Genomic DNA, 20,348 nt, shown 5'->3' with positions numbered 1-20,348 from the left:
AAAAGTGAGGTGTTGTGGCAACACCACTAACTTTGTCAAGCACCTCAGTAATCATATCACAGAATATCCCTGAATTCAGACACAGCTCACGTCTCCCTCAGTTCAGTGTCGCGTCGTCAATGTCTCTTCCCTGAACCTGTGTGCCTTTCTCTGTGTTCCATCGGTCCTCAATATAGCTTTCCCAGTTTAGTTCTGTTTCTTTGTGAAGCCTGCAATAAAGCAGAGATTTTGAGTTCAGCTTTTGTCTCCGTGAATTTTGCATTTGGGTCCTCATCTGCCTGCACACAGCTAGTTCATGACATATATAGAGACAGAGAATACAAAACTTGTTTAGTTACACATCAATTCACATTACACAATCATCATCTTATGAATTCCAGTCTTATGTGAATTCACTGTTTGAGCTCAGTTGTGGTCAGTTGGTACTGCCAGGAATACGACCTGGATCAATAATCTTTTTGTCTGATGATTTTCAGAAAGTTTGCAGTGGTTTTCTTCGGAGAAATGCTGCTAAGGCTGACAATTAGCCAAGAGAAACACTAACTGAAAACAAAAATGGATATGGAAAAAATCTCACGATGCATGAATTACAGGTAAGGATACGCCCAAAGGTTTAGTTCCTCTGGATGTTTCTGTGGAAAATTGTTTCATCCAAGTGACTTCTCCAGTGTCACTGATGAGTGATGAAATGTTTCTCCATATGAAAACCGCAGTATAGGTGAAATTGACCCCTTTCATGAGTGTCAGTTAAATAACCATTTACAGATCATCCTCCTAACACCCAAACTCATTTGTTTGCATTTTTTATTTCTCCTGTTCGTCTGACCTTATAAGTATAAAAACTAAGAATCACCTTTGAACAGACAGTGTTTTAAAAAGGTGAGCTCATGAGGGCAGCGGCTTTATCTTAAGATAAGATAACTCTTTATTTTCATTGCACAGTCATACATAGTACAATAGTACAATGAAACTGGAAAAATGTCCCACGACACAACAGGACACGATACGACACATCACAACGCAACACAAACAACACAGTAACTTAGTAATAAAAAATGAAGAATAAGTGTATGTGTATTGCACACTGTTATTATTGCACATTAATTATTATTGCATCTTGTTATAAATATAAATATTATTATATTATTTATATTTATAAGCTGTCCTTGAGTCTATTTGTTCGGGACCTCAGCAGCCTGAATCTCCTGCCAGACGGCAGCAGCTTAAACACCCGGTGTCCTGGGTGCGTACAGTCCCGTAGGATGCTGCGTGCCCTCTTGAGACAGCGAGTGCTGTACAGGACCTTCAGGGAGGGAATAGGATGTCCAATTATTTTTTTGAGCCATATTAATAACCCTCTGGAGTGCCTTTCTGTATGCCGTGGTGCAGCTGGAGAACCACACACCGATGCAGTATGTCAGCACAACAGACATAGAGTGGTAAAAGACGGTCAGCAGCTCCTTCTTCAGAATCCTTTTTCTGAGGATTCTCAGAAAATGGCGATGCTGTTGGGCCTTCTTTAAAACCGCAGAGGTGTTTGAGCTCCACTGCAGCACAACACAATGTTTCCATATTTCATCAAAGTTTAAAACACTTTATCGAGAGTGAAGGTGCAGAAAATCCAAAATGTAATATTCTCATTTGATGACACATGGTCTCAGACAAATCATACATGACCCAGCATTTTGCAAAGAATGCAAGCTTTCTTATTATGAGTTGCCACAGCTGCCAGAAAGGGGCAGATTTCTGTCTGATCTTAATGAGTGGTCGTTGCTCTCTCTCTGGGACTGCTGCACAGAGGCTGTAACGTCTAAGCAGTGATGTTTGTGTCCTTATAAGTGGATATCTGGAATATATAGCTTATGAATGTGGTGTGACGCCTGTGTTGTTTTTAACAGGACCCTAGAAAACTTTACACTACTCATACAACTTTGCCAAACTTTTGATCGCCAGGTGTGAATTTCCTGCTTTAAATGCATTCACTCATTATATTCAAAAATCTGAGTGACATTAAGAGATATCAGAAATCTTGTTTATTTAAAATAAATGAGGGAAGCACAATAAGGAATGAACGAACTGGTGGCTTTTATTTGAATAACCCTATCTCAGTTCTTTTAACTCAAATGATCAGAAAGTAAGTTGGTAACATCTGGACTGATGAGTAGGGGTGGGTTTCAATAATCGGTTTATCGATTAAAATTGATTCTAGCTTTAATAAAGCAATATTGATTCATTAAAATCCTGTATCGATTTTTAAATATAAATTTATTTTGCCAGAAATGCCAGAATCCCAGATTAAACCTCACTAAACTACAACAACCACCGAGCAGCTAAAGCAGTAAATGAGAGCAGGTACACGGATTCTGCACAAAGATGTAAACACAAAGCGCGGACTCAACGCATCAGAATCAGTGAGCTGTCGGCTTTCTCACCAAACGGCACGTACACGGACATGATTTTGTCACTCTCCAACCAAAATTAATGAACCAGCAGCAAATGAAGATCCAAACTACGCTTCACATAAACATCGACATGAATTCCCTCTTACTTTTGCTGTTTTGCTTCCACCACGATAAAATCACACTTCCTGCAAAGCTCTCTCTTTCTCTCTCTCTCGAGATCTTGCGAGATCTCGCAAAACTTCATCTTAATTTTTTTAATCACTTCCAACAAAAAAGCCTCATTTCTACGGAGCCCCGCAAGTGACATGGGAGAAAAAAAAATTAAGATGAAGTTTCAAACTCGGGATCTCGCAAAACGTTTTCTATCGCCCATTTGCTGGGAGTAAAGGCGCCTTCCATTTGCGAGGTGCGCCTGCTGCTTGCCAAACACGGAGTAGAGGGACGGGGCGGCGGGGGGATTCTCTGGCTGGTTGGAGCAGCACCTAATATCCAACTTGCAAAGTAAAACAAAATAAAAACAATCCAACAAACACGAAAAGACCAGACATTATAAGGCAGACTTATAATTTGCACCGATTTTTTTTCTAAATTCTATACGCGAAAATTGAGCACGAGAGCCCTCGGTGTGGCTGCTTGCTGCTTTGCTGAAGTCAAAGTAAAAAGTAAAGTAAAGTAAGTAAAGTAAAATTTTATTTATATAGCACATTTCTAGATAGAAATCACAAAGTGCTTTACAAGATATAACAGATTAAAAAGTAAAAAGAGGGAGTGTTCGTTCAGGGTACCAAACAGGCTAGGACCGCCCCTGCCCACCTCTACTGATGAGTTTACTGTCAGCATTTTAATTATAAGTTTAAAGGCTGTAGGTTGCAGCAATTGCTCATACACTGTGTATAAATGTTACAGGGCTCAGTGCTGGTTCTAATTTCAAGCTTTACTTTGTGGATGAATTTACAAATTCATATTTTATTGCACAAATCATTATTTAAGGACAGAATGCTTTATTTCTATGTGTGTGATTCTTGTGGTCCTCCATAAGAATCCCACCCGGGTGTAACATTGTTACAGAGAGACAAGCGTCAGGTTGTTCCAACTCTCAGTACCGCTCTTCTCTTTTCCTGAGTCCTTAGCAATTCTCCTTCCCACGATGACGTTTTCATCGGCACGATCTGATATCCTCGTGTCGGTGTTCCCACATCATCATAATAAATGTTGTTCCAGGTTCAGCATTGCAAGCGACCAATCACATTGTTGTGACCTCATACTTTTGCGACTTTGGGATAAACCGCCTTAAAAAAATTCTACTTAACTTGCGAGAAACCGCCTCTGTCCGCCGATCCAGCAATTGAATTATTTGCATTTCAGGGTACTGTTCTTTAATAAACGGTAAGCATTATACATATTGTCCTTGCAAAATTTCATAAATGAATGAATCGCTTGGCTTGCAAAAGTATGACGTCACAACAATGTGATTGGTCACTTGCAAAGTTGAACCTGGAACAACATTTATCATGATGATGTGGGAACAACACCGATACGAGGATCATCCTTTTCATCGAGGCTGAGGAAAATAGGTTAGCAAAAGGAGATAGGCGGTACTTTTGAAAAAAACCATCCCACGTGGTTACGCTGTGCAGCTGTGTCACGTGACCACACAGCAACGAATAACAGCAGAGCAGGAAGAAGGGGCGGAGCAAAGTGTGTGTGCAGGAGAGGAGTCGAGCAGAGAGAGCTGTTTTTTCATAAAACGGGAGTGTCGCTACCCGATCTGTACCGGAAACCTGATCGGTACCCCGCATGCGCGAATCTTACGTCACTTCCTCTCTTTGCCAGCATTGCGACATTCAATATATTTGAATGATGCGGTTAGCGCCCAGTTAGCTCCTAGCATTTCTCAACAGCTCTGCCTCATTTTCGACTGCCCGGAACATTTAAACAATGGATAATCCGTATACAAACAAAATTCACGCTTTTCTCCTCAACAGAGAGCGTCTCCGATTGAACAACAGCGCCGTAAAATAAGAAGAATGGTGCCGAATTACAGACTTAATAATTCTGACTTAGTAATGTGTCACGTAAAGATTCATCAGTGAGATTAAGTGTTTTCTGACAACTGACAGTGATAGCGGACATCATCATCACTATTCCAATCAATCCTCTCCGCACAGACAAGCATAAAAACACTCGACTATCACTAAATCAAATTAAACATGCATTTGTAATGACGCTGCTTCAGTTTACAATACGGTTCATTCGTTTGGTCAGCAGTAGTGATGCGCGAATCATGAACGAATCGTTCAATACTCGAGAATCACTTTACTGACTCGTGAATCATGATTCACAAGCGCAACTGACTCACTGACTCATCCCTGTTGCTGTTAGCAAACTAATTTCATTAGTAGAAATATATCTAGCTTATAATTCAAATTGTGAAGAAAAACACAACATCCAGTATCTTAACAAAAACATTTCTGCTCTGAACTGGAAGAAAAAACCCTGAGTAGAAGCTCACATCAAGACAATAGCTCCTCGGTTCACAGTAGCATCGCTCTGCTAACATGCTAACAGCACATTTGAGCTACTCACCCCCTCCCTTCCTGCGCTGAATCGTAGGGGAAGCAAATCACTCAGGACTCACTAACCCCCTCCCTCCTGTGCTGAATCGTAGGGTAAGCAAATCACTCAGGACTCACTAACCCTCTCCCTCCTGTGCTGAATCGTAGGGTAAGCAAATCACTCAGGACTCACTAACCCCCTCCCTCCTGTGCTGAATCATAAAGCGCGCGAATCACTCATGACTCGCTCACCCCTCCCTCCTGTGCTGAATCATAAAGCGCGCGAATCACTCATGACTCGCTCACCCCCTCCCTCCTGTGCTGAATCATAAAGCGCGCGAATCACTCATGACTCGCTAACCCCCTCCCTCCTGTGCTGAATCATAGAGCGAACGAATCACTCACTCACTCACTCACCCCCTCCCTCCTGGCTCGCAGCTACTTCTTCTTCTTCTTGGTTGGCAACCAATGTTAAGGCGCACTACCCCCCCCGGCTCACAGCTCAGTGGACATTTAGATGAGAAAATATATATTTGACACATGTAAGGACAATACTAATAAAATAAAAATAAACAAAATAAATGTTCCCTTTAGAAATTCTTTTGCTCTTTCTTGCTATATAAAATAGTTGTTTTCTTTAAGAATCACTCATCTTAGCAGTAGGATTTACATTAAAAGAGAAACAAATTAAGTTTGAGTGAAAATGTACATTTTTTGCACTCTCTGGTCAACTGACTCAGTGACTCAAATGACTCAAAAAACCCGATTCACTTTGGTGAGTGACTCATTAAAACTCGATTCAGTAAAAAGAATCAAATTTACCATCACTAGTCAGCAGGTGGCGATATCCTTATACACTGGGGAGTAAACTGCAATTAAACGAACAGAAGAAGAAGAAACACCCTGCACATGCGCAGTACGGATCGGGTAGACCCGATTTGTACGGTCCGACTTTGCACATGCGCAGTAAGGATCGGGGAGTCCTGATCCGTAACTATCTTTTTATTTTTTTGTTTTTGTCTACATTATATTAAACGTTTCATTATCGGAAACGTTTTAAGGGACACTTATTATTCTTAACATCTTAACAGATACTCTGACCCGTAACTATCGTAAAATGCTTCGACCGGAAGTAGACACCTTTCGCGCATGCGGGGTACCGATCGGGTTTCCGGTACGGATCGGGTAGTGACAGGGAGTAAAGTAGTGAACTTAGAGGAGAGAAACAAACTAAAGTATCGATCATAAACCACTACCAACGTTTGGATCGATATCTGCATCGATCTGCCCACCCTTGTGTCCTGGATCGTAGCTGAGATCAGCGTGAACCACGTGGGTCTCTGCTCCCTGATCTGCTTCCTGTGTTTGGAAAGAGTTCCAGCTTCATCACGGAGTTTCTCTCGGTTTGTGGGCTCATCTAAAGGTAAGCACCGAGCTAACTTTACTGTGAGTTCAGTTCATGTTGAGTTTAGCTCCTGAATGAGGTCTTCTGCTGCTCTCCTCGGTGTCTGTTCACAGTTTATTGTCAACACGTTGAGAGAAGAGTGAGAGAGTGTTTGGAGAAAAACACCAGCTAATCATTAGCTCAGCATGCTGGGAGAAGTTGAGCGTTTGCTAGCAGAAAAGTCTTTTCATTGTCCCTGCAGCTGTTTTTCTGCATGCACCAAACCTCTATAGCCTCATTTCTATTTAAGTGATAACAGGAAATCAGAGCGATCTGCTGCAGTATCAGGGTCACAATAAACTTTATTGTCCAGCTTCTGCGGATGAACACATGAGAGGAAGTAAACTCCTACAAAGTCTCATTTTAATGAGTCTGGCTGCTGTAAAGTGATGCACAGGAAGATGGTAAACGGCCTGTATTTGTATAGCGCTTTACTAGTCCCTAAGTTCAGTCATCCACCCATTCACACACTGGTGATGGCAAGCTACATTGTAGCCACAGCCTCCCTGGGGCGCACTGACAGACCGAGACTGTCGGAGCCGGGGCTCGAACCGGCAACCTTCCGATTACAACACGAACTACCAACTCTTGAGCCACGATCGCCCCGATGTTAACAACAGATGTTAACAAAAACTAATGAAACAGAGATGAAAGTTCATATTTGAAAGCACTGAGATTTAAAATAAATTGTGGTGGTTAATGTGCAGCTCTTGGTGATTTGGGGGGAAGAATGATGTTTTTAATCATGTAAGATAAGATGACCTTTTTTTTCTTTCTTTTTTTTTAAAAACTTTTTTTATTGCGCATCAACAATGTAGTACAAAGATATACATATAGCAAGGCTACAGTGCTCCTTTTTATATATTTATCCCACCCCAAAAACATAATGGACACCGATCCAAAGGGGAAAAAAAAAAAGAAAGAAAATAAATAAAAATAAATAAATAATAAATAAAGTGAATTTAAATGAGGTACGAGGAAATTCACCATATTTGAAGATGTGCACTTAAAGGGCGATATTTTGCACAAAATTAATCCCAATCACACACACAAAAAAAAGGATTTTCGGCAGCTGTCAAGCCTCTTTCAGGTGGGTATGATTTTAATTTTCTCTAAATGTTTTAGGAATGTATCCCAAACAGCAAAGAATCTCTCCTTCGACCCCTTGAGAGCGTACTTTATCTTTTCCAGCTGTATAAATTGTGTCAGGTCACTGAACCACAAAGCCGCAGATAAGATGAGCTTTATTAGTTCCACAGGTGGGAAATTTGTTTTGTTACAGCAAAAGTGCTGGTGGTGTCACGATTGTGGCAGCAATCGTGTGGTGTTGTGGAAAGGACCCTAAATGCTGGCATATGTTATATGGCTGTGACCTTTTAACTACATTTCCAGTCACTCCATTTATGGCATGACCTTTTAACAGACCAACATGTAAAAAGCATAAGTGAGCAGTCCTGCTAATCTTATAACAAGAGGAACTTTTGGTTTCTTATGCGCAATAGAAAATTACAGTGAAGAGTCTGCTCCCTGCATGCTGTTCTGTTTTGTAGAGTTTTCTATCCATTTTGTGTAATAAAATCTATGAGGTTCAAATGAAGCACCAAACTGCAGTTACTCAGTCAGTGGAGGTTCAGTAGTGCAGTTTCTCACCGTCATTGTTAACTGGAGGCTGACACACTGACTGAAGACATTCAGTTTGAGTAGATCTGAGCTTTCCATCTCAGCTTCTTTTGGTCAAGGATGAAATGCATATAAAGATATTTTGTGTTCCAGCTGATCATCAGGAGGAGACGAGCCATTTATACTCAGCTCAGCCACTACAGAGGAAACAATGACTTCAACCCAAAAGGTGAGCAAAAATATCACTGTTATTGAACCTGTGTGCACGTTATGGAGTTTCAGTTTGTTCCACGACTGCATTTCACTCACTGCCTCTGTTTGTATCTCTGTCACTGCAGGACCAACATGGAGCGAGAAGTCAGCGCTCTCAGGAGGCCGAGATACCTCACAGAAGAAAGAGAGAGAAAAAATACAGCTGTGATGAGTGTGGGAAAGATTTTACCAAGGCTAAACACCTGAAAACACACCAACTCATCCACAGTGGAGTTAAACCGTACAGCTGTGACTTGTGTGGAAAATCATTCACCCAACTTGGACACTTAAAAACACACCAGCTCATCCACAGTGGAGTTAAAGCACACAGCTGTGATCAGTGTGGTAAATCTTTTGCTCTCAGTTGCACCTTAAAACGTCATCTAGTTACCCACTCTGGAATTAAAGCGTACAGCTGTGACATTTGTGGAGAAACTTTCAGTCGGCTAGGGAGCCGAAATATTCACCAACGGATTCACACTGGACATGATGTTTGCTGCTGTGTTCAGTGTGGAAAACTGTTTACAACACATGCACAGTTACAACGCCACATGTTTACCCACAATGAGGAGAGATTTTATAAATGTGATCTGTGTGATAAGACTTTTAAATCTCCATGTAACCTGAAAGAACACAGAGAGATCCACACCAGAAAGAAACTCTACAAGTGCAGTTACTGTGAGGTATGTATTTATATTTCTATCTTCTTATTTAAGACTGACTGTTTGAAACAACTCTGTCAATTAAATGGTGTTAGCATGTTAGTAATTCCACTGGATGCAAAGGCATCTACTGGATGTCAGTAAAGAACATAATAAGTCATCTTACTAAAAATAATCACTACTGTTACTTTGCATCCATGTTTGAGGTACAGTTGCATTTTTTGAAGCATTGTTTAAATTATTTGTAATTTTCCAACCTCAACCTTTATGTAGAGTATAGGGCTGGGTAGTCTAAGGAGCTTGTAAAGAAAAGCATCCGGCCTTCTTTAAGTTTCTTGAAGACGTTTTACCTCTCATCCGAGAAACTTCTTCAGTCTTTAGAACAATTAGTTCCATTCACAAGGTCCCAATTTAATTCACTTGATTTGGTAGAGAGTCTCAGAGTTTTTAAACCCTTAGGGCTTTAAAATCTGGGAAAAACTTCACAGACAATAGGGCTGGGTATTGTCACTGATTTCTAAAACTCATTCAGTTCTGATTCACAGGGTCCCGATCCAATGCGCTTAGACTGAATTTGATTTTGACTTTGTGTGCTGCCAGACATCTGGCTTTACTTTTGGCCTCACCCTTAATGGAGTCTCAGTCCCTGGTCACTTGACTCTCACACGGCTACCTCTTGTTAATTTGCAAGTTTCATACATAGCAAAATACATTTAAAAAATGTATATTGTACATATAAGACCTGCTCTATTTTACTTGTATTCACTAACTGAACAACAGGAGGGTCAATGTCGGGAGTTTTCCTGTATTGCAACTCAGGTCAGAATAAAGACACTCAGACAGACAGGTTAATGTGTACACGGGTGAGACTCATGGAGACTCACACCCCCCCTGCAATAGTTGTCAGCCTTTATTCATAGCATTCTCAGAGACGTACAGGAAGAGATAAAATAGATCTGTGCTGCGTGCAGGCTTCCTGTTGAGTCTGCACTTCCCCATTTAAGTGTAACTTCCCCATTTAAGCTGAACACTGAAAGAGCAAACACATCTAGATGAAATGTGCTTTTAGGCATAACATAATAAAATTCCTAAAGTCCTAAAAAATCCCTTAACATTCCCTTCTGTTGTACATATGTATATGTACATAGCAACCACTAACATTGTATCAGTCTATGGCCACTTGTAAACATTTTTAGCCAAGACATCATAAAATAGTGGGTTTTGTGAGTATGTTATATCCAAGTGTCTATCTCATTATCATCTTCTTCATTCTGTGACAGGGTGATGTAAGCATGAATTGAAGCAGTTACCATTTTTGATACCATGTTCTTCAAACAAGGTATGACACATGAATGAAAAGACACAATAACAGTATTATAACACCAACAAAAACAAGTCCTTTAATCAGCAGGGACTTCCAAGAGCCGCTTAAAAGCCACGTAGGCCAGTCTTCTGTGTTTGTGGCATAGTCTCGTTGTTGTGCATCCCGAAGTTGTCTGAGTGTTTTCAGAGCATCAGTCATGTTCGATGAGTGCACATTATCTGGAATGTATGTGCAACATGTGTTGTTAAAGAGGACACATAGTCCTCCTTTCTCGGCGAGAATCATGTCCAATGCTACCCTGTGTTGCATTACTGCAATGCACAGAGCGTCAATTTCTTGATCCTGTTCGTCGTCGATTTTACATGAAGCATTCAGAGAAAGTCCAGAACGGTAGTTCAGAGTCTCTATCCTTAAAGCGTGTTTTCCTACCCCCACCCATGGGAAGAGTGCGTGAGTAACTTTTTGTCTGTCAGTCCAAAGTTTAAATTCCTCTGGGACATCGGAACCCCACACAAAATCATGCTGCTTGAGGTCCGGGGTGCTTCGTCTTTTCCTTGTTGTTGATGTTGAAGTTGACGTGGCGTCCATGGTTATCTTGAAAGTGTGGTCAGATATGAAAATGGGAGTGCACTGACCTGTCCAATTCCCAGGAAGGATAAAATAGGCCCATTGGCCACAGATCCAGGCCATTCCTTGCACCCAGAAGGTGCCATTTGAGATGTTGTTGCTCTTCACGGGCCCTCCAGGAGCGTGTGTCTGTACTGCTTTGTAGTTGGTGGTGTTTCCCATTGGCGTGGATCCGTTCTCTTGGCGGTAGCATAGGCTGTGGCTCAAATTCCCATTGTTTTCAAGAAAGACTGGGAATGATTTAGCCTTACTTCTGTGCTTCACTTTCAGGTCAACCCAGAACCATTCGTCACATGTGCCGTTTCGTAGTCCTATCTGGAGAGGTTCCTCATGGTTGACCACGATTCCCTGGAACTGATACCCAAGGCTGGCGTAGCTTGCGGCACACTTTGCCTGAATTATGTCCATTGCCTTCGCGTACAAGGTGGCGTACTGTGTCGTTGGGGGCATATAGGAGCAAACATAGCAGTATGAGGGGCCGTACAAGCCAAAATTCATTCTTTCACTCTCACATACATACATTTTCACTCTCACATACATATATTCTTCTTTCACACACATATATTTTCACTCTCACATACATATATTTTCACTCTCACATACATACATTTTCATTTATGCATTCCTACATTTTGCTCTCATTTACATGCATTCAATATGCATTTAATCTCACAAATAATATATGTATGTAAGCAGAGAATGCATACATGTCAGAAGAAAATATATGTATGTGAATGAAAGAGTATAGTGGAAACGGAAGGAGTTTAATGGAAACGGAAGGCTGGGTGTCTGTACCGCTGTGATTGGCTGAGAAGCACGCGCGGGTCACTTTCAAGTGTCTGACAGCATGGAGGGGGGAGAAGAAACTCGAGTTCTTCAGCAAGCTATCGGGGTTTTAAGAAATATTTTATCATCTCCTGAAACGGTCACATCGTTGTCCTCGTCACTTGATCGAGATGGGACGGGCTCAACTTTTTTTTTTACGTGCGCTCAAATTTTTTTTACGTGCGCTCAGAATAGTGGGACAAAAATAAGGCCATAGGTAACAGGCATCTCCGAAAATGTTAGAGCACTTATGGAAATATGTGATGTCTTGATGAATCAAGCAGATATTTGAAGTTTACACAGCACCATTCTCGCATGAAAATATCTTAAAAGTTTATTTTGTGACCTATGGCGTTATTTTTGTGCCACAAAACCAGCCAATCCACAGACTTGGATGCAAAAATATCTGATTGGCTGTTCTGGTCTCCAATCAGCTCGAAATGACGAAATGCAATATCTCAGAATCCATTTCGTCCAAAACTCAAACGAGGCAGTGGCAGAGAAGCACAGAGTGGCGGAGTTTGAAATATTACTCTTTCTGGGTTACTGTGGCGTTATTTTTGTGCCACTATTCTGAGCGCACGTAAAAAAAAAAAGTTGAGCCCGTCCCATCTCGATCAAGTGACGAGGACAACGATGTGACCGTTTCAGGAGATGATAAAATATTTCTTAAAACCCCGATAGCTTGCTGAAGAACTCGAGTTTCTTCTCCCCCCTCCATGCTGTCAGACACTTGAAAGTGACCCGCGCGTGCTTCTCAGCCAATCACAGCGGTACAGACACCCAGCCTTCCGTTTCCATTAAACTCCTTCCGTTTCCACTATACTCTTTCATTCACATACATATATTTTCTTCTGACATGTATGCATTCTCTTCTTACATACATATATTATTTGTGAGATTAAATGCATATTGAATGCATGTAAATGAGAGCAAAATGTAGGAATGCATAAATGAAAATATATGTATGTGAGAGTGAAAATGTATGTGTGTGAGAGTGAAAGAATGAATTTTGGCTTGTACGGCCCCTCATATAGCAGTGTTTTCTGGGTGTGCTATCATGTATATATCGATACCATGCGTTGTTCATCCATGGATGAATGTGGTCTTGAGTCATGTCACGAAGATGTGAGTTGTCATGTGACCATCTTGTCTGCAGGTGGTGTTGTTCATCCTTTTTCTTTCGGGTGAGTGTTAATAAACTCACCAGGAGTGTAACATTAGCCACTAGGAGGACGAGTGTCTTCATGATGACCAGACACACCTGTGACCTCTGATGAGTAGACTACCGGCAAGAAGAAGAGGGCGGGGTGTACCCGATCAGCCCTCCCTCCACCAATAGATCACCAGGAGTTAGGGGTGTCGGCGTCTAAACGTTTAGGTTGTCACTCACTTTTTTGCAGTGGCTTTGATGGATCCAAGATGGTCTTTCTGCTATTTTGCAGGCAGTAGGTGTGGTGAGTAGCACTTGATAAGGCCCTTCCCACCTTGGTGAGCTCCAATTTTTTCTTTGGAGTACTTTGATCAGGATCCAATCACCTGGTTTCAACCTGCAAGACACTGGGGAGATATCACTCGGCAGTTGGTTGTTTAGAACAATCTCTTTATTTTCAAGTAATTTATTCATCCATTCGGCTAGTGTAGTTTCTCTTATTGACTTATCTATGGGCTCACATTGACAAAATGCGTCCCATTGTCTGATCTTATCAGAGTGGGGATGCCATATGTTGGAATGAAATGGTTGCACAAACATTTTGCTACTGAGATGGCGTCTGCTTTTGTTACTGGATAGATTAAAATTTTATCTACCACCCCTCCCTCCTGTTGACACATGATTGTGTGTGTCAATAATGCTGCTGATTTGTGTAGGGACTTTGGTAGTATTGGTTTGCCATTACAAGTCATCAAATCTAGCTGTGCTCCACATTTTAACCATCTCCTTTGTTCTGTAGTTGGTGCGGCTTTTTGTTCATTTATAAGCACATCAAGTGCTATTTGCATTGAGGTGTCAGATATTAATGTCTGTAGTTTGTTGTGCTGCTGCTTTTGCGGCTTGATCTGCAAAGTTATTGCCTTTAGTGACCTCTGAGTTGTCTTTCTGGTGTGCAGCACATTTACATAATGCACATGTACTGTTAGCATTATGAAGTGTTCTGGCAATATATCACTTCCAACAGTGCCTTTAAAAGATTTCCATGTTGCACTAACCATCCCTCTATTCTGCCAAATTTTTGCAAAATGATGCACAGCTGCAAAGACATACTGGCTGTCAGTGTATATGTTTATGTCTTGTCCTTCATGCAGCTGACAGGCACGTATGACAGCCGTGAGTTCTGCGTTCTGTGCAGAGTGTGAGGAAGTTAGTGCTTTTGCTTCTAAAACTGTGTCTACTGTGGTTACCGCATAACCTACACAGTTCCGCCCAAGGCTACGAAACCAGCCTGTGGGGTGCTGTGAAGGTCAGCGTGTGGTTCTGTTTCCTCATCTAGCTTCCTAGCTCCTTTATACAGCAGTGTGCGTCACCATCTTGCAAAGTCAATTCTGATGAGTGACTGTGAAAGCAAAATGCCTACATAGGAAAGTTGTCTGGCATGTGCCAAACTTCTAAGTTGGGAAAAACTTTGCATTGCTTACAGTTCATAGCTCACAGCTCTAAAACTAGGCATCAACAAATCATATGCCTAATCATTATGTGTCACTGTGATCCACAAGTATGATCACAAATTTGTTTTCCAAACTTACAAAACAAACAAACAAACAAACAAAACAAATTGCCTATGGCATCAAGGCTTTGCGTTCATATTAATTGAGTGTAAGCTGCTTTCTTCATTGCAAGTGTTTGTTACAATAAGGTTTAATTCATGCATCTTATCACTGAGTTCTAAATTCAAACTATCTCACTTCTGACTCTTTCCAAAAATAATTTCACATATAACAATTTGAGTATGTGTTGTCTATTCATTAATATAGTTGTCAATTATTTCTGTCATTATTTTGCCTTCTTTTGTTTATGACATGGCGGACATCTCTAAACAATCATGAGTTCAGCCTTCAGTTTCAACCCAATTATACCCTGTATCCTCGCACTCGCACTTTCCCAATTAATCTATGCTTTTGACGCTGTACTCAAGGTTCCAGGTTGAGAGAAATCCACCTGTATTGATACACTAAAGCATACAATTAATATCATTTTCATTACTTTTCTTAAAACCTTCATTCGCTTCATCTTCTTAGAGTTTAACTCATCTGTTTCTCTCTGTGAGCTGTCTTGACACACCACAGGCACACATATTTCCTGTTTCTGCAGACTAATCGAACTCTTTTCTTTTTCTTTGTATTCATAGTCTATAAACCCTCTTTAATTCTACTAAATCTTGATCTAAAACCAATACACCTTTATGTCACGCTCACACTTCTAAATAGAGCCCTTTCAGACATCAGGTATCATCACACACACTGCCTTTTCTCTCAAACTTCCACTTGTTCACTCACTCTACTATGAACCTTTGTAGTGTTATTATTACTTATTTGTACAAAAATAATAAAAAATCACACCCAGTCACTCAAAGCCTACTACTCACAGCATTTACACAGTTAAAATCACTCAAAATATGCTTTCATACGAGTATTTCAGACATGCTTTTCAGAAAGAGCAAGTCAAAACAAAAACAACTGAAACCTCTAATCATTCTCACAGCACACACATAAACTGGAGTAAAAACTAAAACACACCGGCATCAGTAGTAACCTCAAGAGAGGTTACTACTGAAAGATATATAGTGGTCACTTACTATACATCCAGAGTAATGAATTCAAACTCTATTTATACAATTGTAGTGAGCAAAACCAGCATCTCAGTCACAGGCATTTAGCAACATTTGCAAACAATAGTTATAAAGCTCAATAACACTCTAAGCCGAAAGCAACAATCTCCATGCGCGTCACCGCTCCTCATTAGCTTGGTAGTGTCCACATATTTAATTCAGCTTCTCAGTCTTGTAGCTTTAGCTGTTGTATACAGGGTTTGGCTCATTAGTTGTTAGTATAGGTTTGCTCTTCATCTTAACAAAGTCTCATCTAAGATGATAGGTTTACAAGCAGGTCAAGTGTCTCTATGCACCTGATTAGTGTAGTTATTTCCTTATTTTCTTCATCTCATATATCATTGTACTGAGTTTGAGCAAACCTTAAGCTTGAATCAGACTACTTTTAACAATCATCCACCTCACATCATAACTGACTGAGGTGCCTCTTCCTATTAATAGTATGTCATTATTAATGTTATCATTGTATTGTTTTTCCTTTTTTATAACAGCAATAGTATATTACAATACACTACTTTACTACTAATATACAATAGTTTATTATTTTATATTTTATTATGTATCCATCACGGGTCTGTGTGAATCTGCAGCTTCACACCTTCCCAAGCTGGAGACACACTTTCCTTGGCTGAACAATGACACAGCCGTAATGTACCTTATGCATTTCTCTTTTTATTTGATATATTTTCGTGTGAATTATCTGGTTTCATGCATTCTATTCATTCAGCTTGGTTGTCTTCCCAATTATGTTTCATTGTTAATACCAGTACACAGGTTGTTATCCTTCCTATTATTAGTTGGAATATATTAGATAAGCTCTAATTTAATTTAACTTTTTGTTTATTCCACTTCATTCTTCTTTCCATGCTTTAAAATATTACAGCTCTTGTGTACTCTTTGTTTTCTTTTTAGGATCCTTTTCAGTATTCATTTCTGCTTGGAGGGTTTCTTTTAATTTAGTCAATGCGGAGGGGCTACATTTTCCCTCCCATGTGGGACATTTAGTTTTCTTTTGGATTTCTCCATCTACATGCACTAATTTGTCCGGCGCCTGGACATTTTTTCTCTAACCACTGCTCGTCAGCAGTGAGTTTTGAAGCTTCGTTACCCATTTTAATTCTTTACAACTACACAACTGCGGCACCTTCTCTGGCACGAGAATCGAGAGAGGTAGTTGACACGGCCTTCTACTTTCAAGCTATTCTTGAAAGCGGTGTCACCTTTACGTGATAAAACACGACCTTTTTTCTAACTAAAACCAATCAGTGCGTCCTACCACACACTCAGAATCAACTTACTTTAATAGTCTGTTAGTTTTATTTACATGTCCTCAAAGTATGGTGAGAGTCTGTCTGCAGCCAGGGTACCAGTGCTTGTTGCAGTTCCTCTACATCAAAGACATTTATTGTAGCCCAGTGAGCTGAGTGTTATAATGTAAACAGTAAAATGTAACTGGATGTTGGCAGAGATGCTCTTTATTTCAGGCCACTTTCAGAATTAAAATGTTGAAGGAATTCCCTGACTTACACCGTCTTTGTATCTTTGTTTAGAAGCAGAGCGACACAGATGGATCCAGTTCTGAACCCTGTCGTCAGTGTGGTGGTGGGAAAGAGTTTCGCTGTGACCTTTGTGGAAAAACTTACAGTCGTCCAGAGAGCCTAAAAATACATCAACGTAGACACACTGGAGACAAAATGAACTACTGCAAAGAATGTGGGAGAGGCTTCCCCACTATAAGTGAATTAAAAATACATGAACTTTGTCACAGTGGGGTTAAAAAGCACATCTGTGACCAGTGTGGGTCATCCTTCACCACTGCAGGTTGCCTTAAAAAACACAAACGAGTCCACACAGGAGAGAAACCATACAAGTGCAGACATTGTGACAAAAGCTTCTCAGGTCCAGATAATCGGAAGCTTCATGAACGTACACATGTTGAAGGGAACTTCAGCTGTGACCAGTGTGACAAGAGCTTCAGGAATCTCAGTTCATACTCTGCACACAAACGATCCCACGCTGTAAATAAACTGTTTCACTGTTACCAATGTGCAAAAACATTCACTTCATTGTCTGCTCTGTGCAAACATCAGCGTGATCATGAAATCATTCCCATAAATGGATCACAATGAATCTGCAGAGACAGAAAGATCCTCTTCTGGTTTCAGACTTAAAAACCTTGAGATCAGGCTCCACAGGCTCCAAGTTTGAAACTGAAGTGGGCTTGGGCTGTATTTCTGTGAAATACCAATTTGAACCACAAGGTGGAGCAGCAAGTCCATCTAAGCTTCATTTGATCAGGCAAAGAACATATTTATACTTACAGTAGTGGCCTGCAGAGGGCAAAGCATCTTTAGAAAATTGGAGAACTGTTAGACGTTAAAGTTTGCAGATGACTGCTATTGTTCATCAGCTCCAGGACAGTGAGATGAGCGATGGCCAAGAACTCTGTTTTTTTTTGTTTGTTTGTTTGTTTTTTGTTAATAGCTTGTTTAATCATTACTTCTTTGGTTTGGTGTGATGGCTATGATTGATGACTGTCTGCAAAAAGTTTGTAAAACTGACGGTGATAAAGATGTTAATGAAAACCTTTAAAACAAAAACAATTTTATTCCAATAGTTAGATGAATAAATTAAACAACAATAAAACTGTGTTCATCAAACTAGTGAATCTGATCGCTACCTCTATTGGTATCTGCATTTGGGTTCAGCTCTTGTGTCGGTCTGGAAAAATAACGTTGAAGTCAGACAATTATAAAAGAATAATAAAAAAGAAAACACTGAAGCAAATTTACAAAGCACCAACACGCCCTGCTCTAAGACATGATGGATGCAGAGAGAAGGGGAAAGTTACCCAGATCCATCCATCCATCCATCCATCCATCCTTTTCCCCCTATCCCAGCTGTCTTAATGGAAGATGCAGGGTACACCCTGGACAGGTCGCCAGTCCGTCACAAGGCTAACACATCACAGCAAAAGATGAAAATAGGCCACACACACAATGAAAACCAGGTTATAAACATGTATATATTTTATATGACTTTTAAAACTGAAAAAAGAGATAAACAGATTTATTAACTATCTACAGCAGCAGTCCCCAGCCTTTGTTGCGCCATGGACTGGTTTAATGTCAGACAATATTTTCATGGACTGGCTTTTAAGATGGATAAATACAACAAAATAAAATGATACGACCCAGACAAAAACTGTGGAATTTTGTAAATAAAATAAAAAACGTGAATTCACTGTGGAATTGTGTAACTTTATTAGCAGCGTCCCCAGGAAATGCGCCCACAAGATTGAGAGCAACATCCTCCTCTCTGCCCCTTAATGCTCTCTGGTCACTATGGTAACATGTAAATGTTTCTTTCAAAATAAGACACACAACTACAACATGGGAAAAAGACCCACGGAAAGAGAGTTAATGAAAACCATAAATTTCATGCCCAAGCCTCAACTCTCGCGGCCCGGTACCAAACAACTCACGGACTGGTACCGGTCCATGGCCCGGGGGTTGGGGACCGCTGAAAATGGTTTAACATTTAACATTGCATACAAGACTTACAGGCAAATACAGAAACCAATTTCAGTGTGTTTTTCTTTTTAAGTTTAAAACATATCTTAAGTTGTAAGACAATGAATTTTACTTCTGACTGTCCATGTTATGTAGCAGTATCCATTTTATCATGCATGTATGCTACTTTTCTCTGCTGACTGTAAATGTTTTTCTTTTGTATTCATGAAATAAACTAACTTTCACAGTCTGCGTTATTTACTGTTTCTGCTTTTGTTCACTCCAAGTTGGACAAAAACCCACAGACAGGCAGAGTAAACTAACAATGTGGAGCTATCACAGACTATGTATTAAATGGAAAATGGCCTGTATTTGTATAGCGCTTTACTTAGTCCCTAAGGACCCCAAAGCGCTTTACACTATATACAGTCATCTAGGGATGGGTATCGAAAACCGGTTCTTGTTGAGAACCGGTTCCCACTGTTTCAATTCCTTGGAATTGTTTGCCATTTTTGCAAACGATTCCCTTATCGATTCCAGTCGCCCCGAATGACCTCACGACGTTGTGGAGCGTCATTTACCTGCAATACTTGCAAAGTAGATATTTCATTTAAGAGAGGAAACACCACGAATATGCAAAAGCATTTGCTCACAAAACACGCGATAACCTTAAATGAATGTCGTGTTTTTAATGCCGCTCCGGACTCATGAATCTCAACCCAGCAGCAGCGGTAACGTTTGCACGTCCTCTCCCGTTAATGCGGCGGGTAAATAATCAACTAACGGTGCATATTATGTTAGTGCGATCTGCCTTATTACAAAACCTGCCGTTACTGTGCGCTGCATTTAGGTGACCATGATGAGAGAGACAGACAGAGTCTGGCTGGCGCTCGCTGGCAGTTGTCGCTGCAGTCTACCGGTAGCGTCTCCTTTCAGGCCAGGATGGATGAATGTCACCGAGCAGTGACTAAGTTTGTGGTCAAAGGCTTGCTCCCATTTGCCACAGCAGATGCCCCCGATTTTCAGTAAGTGAATGTGTTTAATTGTAGGCAGGGACATTACTGGATATTCTTGTGTAACTGCTACAGAATAATTTATGTTATACTTTGTTATTACTACAGAAGAATATTTATTTTATTGTTTTACATTTACAATTTTTTTTCCTGGGGACCCTGTGACACCCCATTGAAGAGCCGTAGGCTGTGGATTTCTTAAGATCTCACTGTTGGGTTTGTAAGGCCATGTTACTCCTAAATTTGTATCTTGTTCAAAGACAAGATATAAAACAAAGTTCTAAGCTA

General features: G+C 40.5%; 1 protein-coding gene across 1 annotated transcript; it reads left to right on the top strand.

Moving 5' to 3' along the window:
• The first annotated feature begins 6,334 nt into the window (after nt 1–6,334).
• LOC106096689 (zinc finger protein 726) lies at nt 6,335–19,304 on the top strand. Its single transcript, XM_025910518.1, has 4 exons — nt 6,335–6,380; nt 8,175–8,250; nt 8,360–8,956; nt 17,086–19,304. Exons 2-4 carry the CDS (start codon nt 8,233–8,235, stop codon nt 17,662–17,664), a joined length of 1,194 nt encoding a protein of 397 aa, XP_025766303.1. The 5' UTR covers nt 6,335–6,380; nt 8,175–8,232; the 3' UTR covers nt 17,665–19,304.
• The last annotated feature ends 1,044 nt before the right edge of the window (nt 19,305–20,348 follow it).

This window comes from Oreochromis niloticus, linkage group LG9, assembly GCF_001858045.2.
Source record: "Oreochromis niloticus isolate F11D_XX linkage group LG9, O_niloticus_UMD_NMBU, whole genome shotgun sequence".
Lineage (NCBI taxonomy): Eukaryota > Metazoa > Chordata > Actinopteri > Cichliformes > Cichlidae > Oreochromis > Oreochromis niloticus.
Note: the sequence above shows the minus strand (reverse complement) of the source record. Positions and strands in the feature narration are given on the sequence as shown.

Bases quoted from the DNA above. Each gene is read 5' to 3' on its own strand.
- LOC106096689 (XM_025910518.1), top strand. The intron at 8,957-17,085 runs GTATGTATTTAT...ATCTTTGTTTAG, and splicing joins ACAAGTGCAGTTACTGTGAG to AAGCAGAGCGACACAGATGG.